This window comes from Loxodonta africana, chromosome 9 (assembly GCF_030014295.1).
Source record: "Loxodonta africana isolate mLoxAfr1 chromosome 9, mLoxAfr1.hap2, whole genome shotgun sequence".
Lineage (NCBI taxonomy): Eukaryota > Metazoa > Chordata > Mammalia > Proboscidea > Elephantidae > Loxodonta > Loxodonta africana.
Genome location: NC_087350.1, coordinates 44,676,658 through 44,689,451, shown reverse-complemented (window position 1 = coordinate 44,689,451; position 12,794 = coordinate 44,676,658). Strand labels below are relative to the sequence as shown.

At 40.0% G+C, this 12,794-nt stretch overlaps 1 protein-coding gene across 4 annotated transcripts in view; it reads left to right on the top strand.

Annotated features, from left to right (window-relative positions):
• Positions 1-12,794, top strand: part of ABL1 (ABL proto-oncogene 1, non-receptor tyrosine kinase) — a 193,973-nt gene that overhangs the window by 175,709 nt on the left and 5,470 nt on the right. For all 4 annotated transcript variants that reach the window (XR_010322991.1, XR_002784996.2, XM_003407556.4 and 1 more), the window contains exons 5-10: positions 1,242-1,326; positions 1,979-2,156; positions 4,236-4,420; positions 9,482-9,634; positions 11,415-11,504; positions 11,852-12,016. Coding sequence is in view for 2 of the 4 variants with exons in the window: in XM_003407556.4 (XP_003407604.1) it covers positions 1,242-1,326; positions 1,979-2,156; positions 4,236-4,420; positions 9,482-9,634; positions 11,415-11,504; positions 11,852-12,016 (856 nt within the window). In the remaining 2 variants the exon portion in view is untranslated. The remainder of the gene's footprint in view (positions 1-1,241; positions 1,327-1,978; positions 2,157-4,235; positions 4,421-9,481; positions 9,635-11,414; positions 11,505-11,851; positions 12,017-12,794) is intronic.

Below are 12,794 nucleotides of genomic sequence, written 5' to 3'. Positions count from 1 at the left end.
ACTTGCTGTCCCCCAAGAGGCAGGTACAATGTATAGGGTTACACATTTAAAATAAAGTTGATAAAGTGTTCCTTCTCAGGGAGTCTAATTTTCAAGAAGTCCAACCCCCATTTCTCTTCAGACAAACACATTCCATGGTGAAACTTGGGGGGGTCGGTATATTGATTCCTTCTTTGGCCTTATAGCCAGGTTCTCACAGCTGAAGAAACCCTATTATTTACCAACCGCCTGCTTCTTGTTTTGATGGTGAGCTCATAGGACAGCAGTTTTCTTTCTTGTCTTTTTTTTTTTTTTTAAGTGAAAAAGAGCCTTAGTGATAGCTATCTGTAGCCGAAGCAAAGGCTCCCGTGTGATAGGGTCTACACAGGACTAGGCCACAGCTCTTCTGACTTGAGTCAAGCCTGAAAATAAGTGAGGAAATATAAAAATATTAGCATATTTGCTCTGGGCATTTACTAATGTCTTTTTCTCCCCCTTGGCATTTAAATACTGTGAACTTGCTAAAACATGACATGTACTGATGATACTTACGAATCCGTTGTTAGGGAGCCGCTGGTGAGGATGATTTTAGAATCTGAGTAATTCACCTGACAGGTAATGGTGATTGCTTCATTAAGAGTCCAATGACACCACATTCCTAAGCAGTTCAGCATCCTGTGTTTCTGCTGTATTTTGAGACATCATTCTTCATTAGTTTCTCAACATATTTTTGTGTCACCAGGGCATAGCTAGTCTCTTCTCTTAAATCGGAGATGTTTCAGATTCTTCAAGTTTTTTGTTTGTTTCGTTTTGTTTTTTTATGTTAAGAATGTTAGGACTCCTTGGAAATCATATTTCTTAGTTGATTTGATGCCAAAGCTGATCTCAGGGAAAGTAGTACCATGTGTATGGTGTTGCGTGTACGTCTCCTCCACGCGCCCCACACCCAACTTCACACAATGGTGGAAACAAATAAATTCTGCATAGGAGCCACCAGAGACAAGTCGCCAGCATGTACAAACCAACTTTGATTTGTTGCCCTGGGTGAGCATTCAAAAAGTTCAGTAATGAAGGAGAGAAGTCTCTGCCATTGGGGGGATGATCGGCTGCCACTGAACATGTCCAGAGTGGCACGGCAGTGGAGATGGTCGCCCAGGGTGATCATATGTTGAAGCTTCAGTTTGTATTAGCCAATCAAGTCATATTCTCCCGCTTAAACATTTTCCTTGCTGAAGTAATGTCACTATTTCTTTTTTTCACAGGAGGATACCATGGAGGTGGAAGAGTTCTTGAAAGAAGCTGCAGTAATGAAAGAGATCAAACACCCTAATCTAGTGCAGTTACTCGGTAGGTGTGCAGAGCTCTGAAGAGAGGGACTTTTAATTAAACCCTCTGAGGTGATGCAGATGCTGTTAAAAAAGAGATAAGCAGCTTACTACATTAAGATTTCTGATTTGGACACGTTTACCAACACTCAGCTCCGGGTAAAAGGTCTGTGTGGGATGGTATGGACGTGTGCATGTACACGTGTATGTGAGAGAGAGGAAAGTGTTATTACTTCATATCGATACCTAGAAGCCATCAGAGAATGCAAATCTCAAATTGGTTTCTGAAACTTAAGAATTTTCAAGAGTTCTCTTGCTCCGATGATTCTGTAAATAGATGTAACCATCAGAGCTCAGATGGGGGTGAACCTGACAGTGGTTTACATCATTTGGTGTGGGGCCTGGTCTTTGCTTCTGAATTCATTGGCAGTGCCTCTTACTATGACAATCCCAAGTTCATTGGCTTGGGAGAACGAAAAGGTGGTTTGTGTCCCTCCCGTAGGAGCACAGTCTCAAGCCACAAGTGCTCAAAACCGTATAGAGGCTGGGCCTAGGACTTTGGAGCAGAGTCAGAATCCATTTCAGAAGCCATTTTCTTTAGTGCCTGTCCTTTCTGATGCTTGTTTAGTCGGGAACCAAGCAGCACACTGAAGCCCTTCGTGTCTTGTTGTCAGGCGTCTGTACCCGGGAGCCCCCGTTCTACATAATCACCGAGTTCATGACCTATGGGAACCTGTTGGATTACCTGAGGGAGTGCAATCGGCAGGAGGTGAATGCTGTGGTGCTACTGTATATGGCCACTCAGATCTCGTCAGCCATGGAGTACCTGGAGAAGAAAAACTTCATCCACAGGTAGGAGCCTGGCAAAGCATCCCTCCCCACAGAGGCAGTGTGTGGAACTTGGGCGTCCTTTTACGAAAAAGCCCCAGCCTACGTGGTTTTATGGCTCAGCTTCTGACTTTAGTGCTGGCAACACATTGGACCTTGGAACAAAGGCAAACGCTAGGTCCCTGACATAGCCAGCTTTGGGCATGGACCCAGGACTCAATTCAGCCTGGCCTAGACCCTGGACCAGTGAAGCAGTTAATCCCTGGGGTAAGAAGTATTTCACTTCTGAACCATTTTGGACTAAGTGGCATATTAAATGAAGTGCATAAAACATATCCTTCCTAATAGTCATAGCTCCCTCTGAAATTGAGTGCTCATTGTTCCTTCGAGGCCAGTGTTCATCAGTAATGACCTCTTCCTGGGAGCGGTTGGCATTGCTTTTACATAAACTATAGGGGTGTGTGTGGGGGCGGGTGGTGTGTGTGTGGTTTTTTTTTTTTTCCTTCTCTGTATTAGCATTTCATTCTCCACTTGCGGTCATCTGATTCAGGGATGTTTCCACTATTGTCAGAATTGTATGTGTGTAGGCCTAAATTAAGCATCTAAAGGCTGGAGTGTTTTGACCTTCAAGTGTGCCACAATTATCTTGGCCTTTGCATTCTTTGCTGGTAGAGATGGCTTCCTACCAAAGTAATGGCATCTACAGGACAGAGCCTGATGAGCTTTGCCGGAGTATTTTATATAAGATGTTCTCCACACCACAGTTGTGACCTTTCCTACCCAATTAACTGAAGTATGAAATCTGTGCATGAGATTTCATAGTGAGGAGTAAGTACCATGTGTGAGATGTCGGCGGTTCCTTGTAAGACAGCTTTTCTGTGCTCCAGGAGAGCCCGATTCAGATGCTGCTGTCACTCAAGAAAGCGAGCCCTCTGATGCTGCAAATTGAGATTTCCTGACTTCTGGTTTGCCTAGCGTGGCATTCAGGCACACTTAAAATGCTTTACCAAAATCCTATTAGGCACAACTCTTCTGCATTTAATTTCTCTCTGATTGCTGATGATCAAGCTACCTTACACCGCCATCGCTGTAAGCCACTGCTACTTCTCATTCCTTCTGTCCAGTTGGCCTTGTGATTTCACAGCAAATGTCCATGAACCAAAGATTAGACTCCTACCTCCCTGGGAGAATCAGGAAGCAAGAGGAAGCTGATTATACAGGACAGAGTTTTTAGGATACATTTGGGTAAGCATCAGGAAGAAAGAAGTAAGAAACAGAGTTCGGGTTAAGAATGCTATGGGTTTAACTCTCCAGACAGGGCTTGGACTGGATTATAAGATAGAAAATGATATTGGTGAGGAGTGAGCTTCTTGGCTCAAGTAGACACATGAGACTGTGGGCAGCTTCTGTATGGAGGGGAGACGAGAAGGCAGAGGGGGACAGAAGCTGGCTAAATGGACACAGATACAGGGTGGAGAGAAGGAGTGCGCTGTCTGCTTAGGGGGAGAGCAACTAGGAGTATATAGCAAGGTGTATATAAATTTTTGTATGAGACTGACTTGATTTGTAAACTTTCACTTAAGGCACAATAAAAATTAAAAAAAAAAAAAAGAATGTCATGGGCTTTAGGTTCTAGATGGGACAAGAGGAGAGACTCGCTCTGCTCTAAGTTTCTTCTAATCAAGCACTGGGGTAAGGTTCGTTCCCCTATGCCTGGCATATACTAGTAATAACTGCACAAACTCCCCAACATTTACTGTGCTCAAGGCATCAGTCGAACCATTTTACATATTAATTCATTACTAATTATAACAACAGGTAGGTGCTGTTATTACTACCTTCATTTTATGGATGAGATAACTGAGTCCCAGGGTATTAATTTGCTAGGTCATGGGGCCTGGGAGCCCACTTCCAGTGCCATACTCTGCCACCTCTCAGTGTGGCGGGAGCTCAGTGTATGTTTGTTGAGGAACAGCACTGCTCCCCAGTGGGGAGTTAACATAAGTTTCCAGGCGACCAGACTGGATTTTCCCTTTGTCAGTATCATACCTTTACTCAATGGTGGTCAATCTGCTCTCATGGATGAACTTTTTCCTTTCCCAGGGATCTTGCTGCCCGAAACTGCCTGGTAGGGGAAAACCACTTGGTGAAGGTGGCTGATTTTGGCCTGAGCAGGTTAATGACAGGTGATACCTACACAGCCCACGCCGGAGCCAAGTTCCCGATCAAATGGACCGCCCCAGAAAGCCTGGCCTACAACAAGTTTTCCATTAAGTCTGATGTCTGGGGTAAGGGCTGCTGCTGCTGCTCTGTACAGTCGGGGCCAGCCAGGGTGGGGTGCCTTTCTCCCTCTTTTTCTTCCTCTCCCTGCTTTTTTATCTCTTCTTTCTTGCCGTCTTTTATTTCCTTTTTCCTACTCATTATTTTTTTTTTTCTTTTTCATTATAAAATCTTTTCTCCCCTGTGTTTTCTCTCCAAAATGAAGTAAAAGTAAGCTTTCTTTTCCAGAGTAATTCAGATGCAGATTAACGTTTTTTTTTCATTTATCATCTTTATGTCTTCATCCTAAGCCTGCTGCTTGGGTTATGCAGAGAATGCTGGTTAGCTTGGTTTGGTCTTTAGGCTACTACCCTCTGAAGCCTCACGTGATTTATTTTTATTGTTTTTTTAACTCTATTGTGGACAGTTGTAAGCATGTGCTAAAGAAGACAGTCATAGTGAACTTTCATATGCCTGTCACCCAGCTTTAATAATCTATATCCCATCTTGACACTAATTATTTTGAAGGAAATCCCAGACAACATATTATTTTGTCCATAAATATTTTAGTATGTGTTTCTTAAAGATGACTTTTAAAATTAGCATAACCACCATACCCTCCCCCAAAATCGACAGTAATTTCTGAATATTATCAAATATCCAGTGTTTAATTTTTTTAAATTGAATCATAACAGTCACACTTTTTTTTTTTTTTTTACAGTTTGATTTTGATTCATACATGGTTCATACAATGTGATTAGTTGATATGTTTCTTAAGCCTCTTTTAGGTTCTCTTTCCATCTCTTTATTCCTTTGCTGTTTTATTTGTTGAAGAAGCCCAGTCATTTGTCCTTTAAAGTTTCCCACATCTGTATTTTTGCTGAGTGTAATTTGATGGTGTAATTTCATATGTTCCTGTATCTTCATTTGGAGCCCTGATGGCACAGTGGTTAAGAGATCGGCTGCTAACCAGAAGGTCAGCGGTTTAAATCCACCAGGTACTCCTTGGAAAACCCTATGGGGCAGTTCTACTCTGTCCTATAGGGTTGCTATGAGTCGGCATCGACTCAGTGGTAACGGGTTTTTTTTTTTTATCTTAAACGTTTCTAGTAAATTGGTAGTTGGGTCCAGACAGCTTGATCACATTCAGATTTGATTTTTTCTTTTGGTAAAATTATGTCATAGGTGGTGGTGTGCTCTTTTATCATCAGGTGTACAATGCTTGGTTTTCTCTCTTTTTTTGTGATTTACCAGTTGTTGATACCCAGTGCCTACATCCATTACTTTATTAGAAGTCTCAATGTAGTAATATTGTAATCCTGTCATTCCTTACTTATTAGCTGAGTACATCTATAAAAGGAGCTCTCCTCACCTACGCTTTGGTTACTCAGTGGTACAATTCATATAAGATAAAAAAAAAGAATAAAGGCTTGCTTCTTCACCTTAAGTACCAGTTTTCAAAATGAGCTGGCTTCCTAATACCCTCCAATGGCTACCAATTAAGTTTTTGTAGTTGTTTTTCTTTGGTAGTATTATTATGAACTCAGGGCTTTAACTATTTTGATATCTTTCAATCACTGTGGTTATTTTCCTTCTTGGTATTCAAATTGTCTCATCTTTGGCCAGTGGGAACCTCTTGAAATTAGCCCCTACTCCTTTTGACGAGACACTGGTAGTCTTTGATAGCTTCCGTGCTCTCTGGAATGGTGGAATGTTCCAGGTTCATCTTGTACATTTCCTGCCCCAGAACTGGAATCAGGCATTTCTTCAAGGAGTCCTGGTTCCTTTTAAGGGAAAGTGTAATTTCAAGACCATAATTTGGACACTAGGGGTACTTATTGCCATATTGTTTCTGGGCATTTTCAGAGGCCAGATTTAGGATTTCTTTTCTATTTTTAAGAAGTTTTTGTTTTTTTTTTTAAAAAGGATAAAGTATGTCATGAGTTCATATTGATACTCTCAATTCAGATTTAGGATTATAGTTTTTTATTTAGCCTCTTCTGTCTTTACCTCCTTTCTTCCATGCCAAAAATTCTGATTCTCAGTATCACCAGAAAAGATAGAATTATTCATTTGCTGTATCCCCATAATACACATGCAACAGCTCACAAATACCAATACCAGCACTGCTCCCAGCAGCATGGTTACGCTATGCAGGTTAAGTTTTGCTTTTGATGTTTTTGTTTTGTTTCAGCAGTTTTTATCCTTAAAGTGTATTCTCTTAGGGTTGTACCATCAAATTACTTGTTGAAAAATTATTTGCCAGGCTCATCTGTCATGGATATGCCGTCAACTGGATACAGATTTAGGTTCATTTGCTTAACTTTCATTTTTATTTTCAAGGATTTTTTTTTCCAATTAATGGAAATTAAATTAATTTCCATTTAATTTTGTTTTATGATTATGTAAAACAATCCCTGACCCCTTCATCCTGTTTTCATCATAGCCCTGTAGGTAACATACATGCATACTTACCCATTTGTTTATTTACTTAGGTTTATCCTTCCATCTTTTTTTTTTTTTTCATGGTCCAGATCAGTATGTGTACTCATAGACCCCCTTTCTTAGAAACAGTGGCAAACTAGACATAATTATCTCCATTGTGCTTTTTTCCCTTGCGTTCTGGAGATCGTTTCATAGTAGTATGTAGAAGCATCTCTGGTTCCTTTTTTCTAGTTTTATGGAACTCTGTTGTGTGGGTGAACCATAGTTTATTGTTTTATGAGATCATGTTAAATTTATAAGTTATCTGAGGGAGAACTGACCTCTTTGTGAGTTTGAATTTTCTCATCCAAGAACATATGTCTTTGTTTAAGTCTGTTTTGGGGCATTTCTTATTAAATTTACGTGTAGGTACTTTATTTGTTTATTGCTATCATAAATGGAGTCTTCTCTTCCATCATATTGTCTGATTTGTTTTATATATGAAGGCTATTGGTTTTTTTTTAAACAAACTTTTTACTGTGGAATAACTTTGGATTTATAAAAAAGTTGCAAAGATAGTACAGAGGGTTCCCATATACCTCTCATCTAGTTTCCATTGATGTTAACATCTTATACTACCACAGTACATGTGTCATAACCATTGGTTACTTACTTAACTCCAGACTTTATTTGGGTTTTACCAGTTTTTCTATTAATATTCTTTCTGCTCCAGAATCCAGTTCAGGGCATCTCTAGGGTACCACATTGTATTTAGTTGTCATGTCTCCCTAGAGTCCTCTGGTCTTCCAGTCTTCCCTTATTTTCCTCGACTTTGACAGTTTTGAGGAGTACTAGCTAGGTATACTGTAGAATATCCCACAATCTGGGGTTGTGAGATGTTTTTATTGTGATTAGGTTGGGATTACGGGTTTTTGGAAAGCCTATAGCAGAAGTGACATTATATGAAGGAGTACATGATATCCACATTACTGGTTATGTTAACCTTCATTACTTGGTTAAGGACTACCAGGGTTCTTCACTGTAAAGTTAGCAGTTTTCCTTTCCCTTCTCTATTTATTAGAATCAAGTCACTAAATCCAGCCCACCCTTAATGGAGTAGGGAGATTAAGCTTTACCTCCTGGAGGAGTATTTATATATATTATTTGAAATTTTTCTGTAAAAATTTGCCTTCTCATTTATTTATTCAGTCATCTATTTATGTCAGTATGAACTCATGTATACTTACACTTTGGGTTATACTCCAATGCTACACTCTTTTCATGTTCATAGTGTTCCAGCTTTGATTTTTGGAAGCTCATTTAGGTTGTCCTCCCATGTCCCTGTGACATGTCCCCATCTTTTTGGCTTTTGAGTACTTCCTTTACTTTCTGGTACTATAGGATGATCCAGGCTCATGTTGTATTTCTCTGTCCCAGCCCTAGAATCAGCCATTTCTCCAAGGAGCCCTGGTTCCTTTTTTTGGAGAATGGTATTTAGAAACCAAGATCTGGACTCTGGGTGTGCTTGTTGCTCCTGGAGTGTCACTCCTTCTAGGTCTGCTGAACATATAGAACTAGGTAATAAATGTGTGTAAACTAACCTATGTATAGACACATTGATAATTGCTTCTGTATCTCTCCATCTGTATGTATATTAAACTAAACATGAGTTTATACTGATATCTCTGGTCCTAATCTAGTACAGCAGGGTTCATTCTAGTGAAGGCTACTGATTTTTTGCATGTTAATTTTATAAGCTGGTACTTTACTAAATTTTCCTATTGTGTGTATGAGTTTTTCCATTGATGTTTTGGTGTTTTTGAGATGAATAATTATGTCATCTGCAGATAGAGATAGTTGTGTCTCCAAGTCTTATACCTGTAGTTTCTCTCTCTTGTCTAATTGCATTGAATAATAGCTCCATGCAGTGTTAAATAGAAAAGGAGATAAAAGACATCCTTGTCTAGTTCCTGACTTTAATGGGAAAGCTTCTAGTCTTTCCTTATTAATTAGTGTGCTTACTTTTGGTCTAAGGTACATATATTTAATTATATTAAGGAAGTATCATCAGATCCTATTAAGATGAATGAGTGTTAGATTTTGTTAGACTCCTGACATATATCGTTTCAGTTACTCTGCTTTGTATATACATAGGGGACCATGAGAGAAAGAAATACACTTACTTTGATTGAAAACTTCCAAATATTCCATAAGGTTGTTTTTTTTTTTTTTTTTTAGCATCAAAAAGGGCCTTAGAGATAATCTTGTATACCCAGAAAAGAATGAAGGCCTGTCTTAGTCACATAGCTAGTTGGACACAGAGCTGTGAGTAGAACTTGACCTCCTAACTTTCAGCCCTATGTTTCTTCCATGACATATCCCAGCAAGATGATCACATTACCCAAAAGACCACATAGGGGTTGGTCAGTACAGTCCTCTTATTTTTTTCAGTGCATTTGCTCTGTGGTGGTAAATAAACTGAAAATCTAATACTGTCGTGTTCTGTCCTGGGTTGGCTAATTAAGAAGCCTGTTAAAATCTGTCAGTGCCTGGACTGCTTCTGAAGTATAACTTTTGACACCTTCTGCACAGGTAACTAAATTTAAATGCAGAATAGTTAAATCTTACACATCTTCAACAGCTTTTTTCATTCTTTTTCCTTTTAGCATTTGGAGTATTGCTTTGGGAAATAGCTACCTATGGCATGTCACCTTACCCAGGAATTGACCTGTCCCAGGTGTATGAGCTACTGGAAAAAGACTATCGCATGGAACGCCCGGAAGGCTGCCCAGAGAAAGTCTATGAACTCATGCGAGCATGTGAGCCTTCCCCAACCAGTTTTAAAAATTATACATGAGCATTTTAAGAAATTTCAGCAATGCTGGAATATACACATGAAGAATTAAAGTATTGTTTCTTTCCTCATTCCTACTTCTTAGAGGCAACTAGTAAAATACTTTGGTACCTATTTTTCCAAACTTTCAGTGCTTCTGTGTTCCTTTATTTATAGGTATATACAGGCAGTCCCTGGATTACAAACGAGTTCCATTCCTAAGTCTGTATTTAAGTCAAATTGGTACATAAGTCTGAACAGTTAGGTATGGTTCATATTTAATGTTAATTAGTCAAATGTTTGCCTTAGTATATGGTATATAGTGTACCTTTTTATGCATAAAAACTATTAAAGAAATACTTCCAGATAAAACATCATTAACATAAGAATACAGTGGTGATAATAATAATGTTTTGATGTGCGTCTAAAAGTAGCGCCCGTTTGTTATAAACCACTGTATGTACCTCACATTTTTAATATAATAGGCTTTTTACATGGGTTGGTTCATAACTACGGGTTGTATGCAAGTTGGACGTCTGTAATCTGGAGACTGCCTGTGTATGTGAGAGTTTTGTTTTTTTTTTTTTTTTTTAAGCAAAAATTGGATTGATCAATACCAAACCCAGGGTTCTTATTAATAAATACAGATTTCTGGGCCATACCTCTAGACATTCTAATATAGTAGGTAAACATGCCAAGTAATGCTTATCTTCCTGGTGTTATTTATAGTATTATATTTGTATGATTTTGTGTTACTTTCTCAACTTATTCCACCTGTTAGAATAGCAAGCATATCTTTTCATATTTGTATATTTAGGTCTCTCTTTCGTATTCATATAGCTGCCGAGAATTCCATTAAATGATGTATTCATTTGTCCAGTCCTCTTTCGACGAGCATTTGATTGTTTTACACATTTGTTTGTTCCCATTGCAAACTAGGCAGGAATGAACATCCTTGTAAATATATCTCTGCCCACTTATGCCAGTATTTCTAAAAGTTAACTTCTTGATTCAGAGGGGTTTGTGTATTTTAAATTTTGATAGATTTTTGCCAAACGATACTCCAAAAAGATTGCACCAATTTGTACTCCTACCAGAAGTGTATGGAGCCCTCATGGGTGGTAGTTAAGAGCTTGGATGCTAACCAAAAAAGGTCAGCAGTTCGAATCCACCAGCTGCTCCTTGGAAACCCTGTGGGGGCAGTTTTGCTCTGTCCTATAGGGTCAGTATTTTTTTTTTTTTTTTTTTTTTTAATATATATCACTATTAGTCGGAATCAACTCGACAGCAATGAGTTTGGTTTTTTTTTTAGAAGCGTATATGAGTGACTTTCTCTACATCTTCACTGAAGCTAGGTGTAATCAAGCCTTTTAATCATTTTAATTAGCATTTCTTTCCTGATAAGGATTTCAGACTTTGATAACCATGAAGTAAGGGTGGAATAGAAGGCAATTTATTTGGTTTAGTAATTCCCTGCACCGGTGGCAGTGGGGTTGGGGAAAATAGATTTGTAAATGAAGTTCTTGCTGTCAGATGTCTCTCTGGGGTTTTACAACCCATATTCTTACCAGTATCTAAAGTCTTTTCGAATGCCTAATGTCTGTAATAGGACACAGTAGTATTTGTCACTTACAACTTTTTGCAGAAAAAGGTGGTTAGCAAGATTGGTATGCTTCTTTAATTTTCAGACTTCTCCTTGAGGATTGCTAGCCCTAAGCTCATTAACAAGGCCTCATGGGTGTCTGATTCTGGTCTCATCTGTCTAGGTTGGCAGTGGAATCCCTCTGACCGGCCCTCCTTTGCTGAAATCCACCAAGCCTTTGAAACAATGTTTCAGGAATCCAGCATATCGGATGGTAAAGTTGCCTTTCCCAGGGTGCTCTGCAGTGGGATAGTTGGGACAGGAGGGGTGGCCATGTTGGGACTAAGTCTCTGGTCCTTCAGTTCACTTCCCAGTGGAAGTACCCGGGCAAGCAAGTTATCTGAGACCAGAAAGCTGGGCAGAGGTGTGAAGTGTTGAGCTCTTTGTCTTTTATAACCATGCAGAGTTCTTCTGAAAAATAAATGCTGTTTCTTCAGCACCTCTGTCTCTTTTCTGTAACTATGTAGATAACCATTATTATCTTTAAAAGAAAAAGAACACCAACATACCAAAATGACACCATTACTGATGGCTCCTTGGTGTTTTGTGTGTGGTTTTCAGAAGTGGAAAAGGAACTGGGGAAAAAAGGCGTACGAGGTGTTGCAAGTACTTTGCTGCAGGCCCCAGAGCTGCCCACCAAGACGAGAACCTCCAGGAGAGCTGCAGAGCACAAAGACTCGGCTGACGTGCCTGAGACGCCCCACTCCAAGGGCCAGGGAGAGAGTGGTATGTCTCTCCTCCCACCTCCTCTACCCTCATCAGCTCTTCTCTCTCCTCTCACCAGAGGTTCAAGGGCCAGTGTAGGCAAAAGGAAAGCAGTAAGTGGAACCTGCATGGAAGGGCAGGCAGATCCCACGTTAGTGATCCATCTTTTGGAAAGAGGAAGGTTCTCATCCCCCACAACACCTCCCTTCCCCTCCTCCTGGGAATCACCTAGGATCCATTGACTTTGGCAGTTAGTTTGGTCAAATAGGCAGAGGGGGCTTATGAAATCTACTGAGAAATGAATCCACCTTCTCATCTGTTATTCAAAGCATTTGTGGTTGCTCTTTCGGGACAAATACAACAATGATAAATATTGAACCAAATGAAAAGTAGTTTGTAAAAGCACTGGTATTGAAAAGCCCACGGGGGCTGGCTAGAGCCAGGAGAGTCCTGTGTACAGAGCTAGTGTCTTCTGGTGGCTTCTAGCAAGGGTGTCTTTCTGGTGCTGTTCCCTGGGCAAGCAAGGGAAATAGGATTGGTTCAGGAGGGGTCTCAAGATACTATCAGTAATAATACTGGCTAACATTTATATAGTGCTTCCTGTGTGCCTAGCTCTTTTCTGAGTTAAGCTGTTCTAACACATTGGTTGCCCCCCAAAACCAGAGGTCAGGGTTCTACTGCAGACCAGCTGAGTGAAAATATCTGAGGGTGGGGCCAAGCATCTGGGTTTGTAAAGGCTCCTCAGGGCATGCTGATGATAGACTCGACTCTAATGGACTGCAGGTTGTGGAAGTAGAAA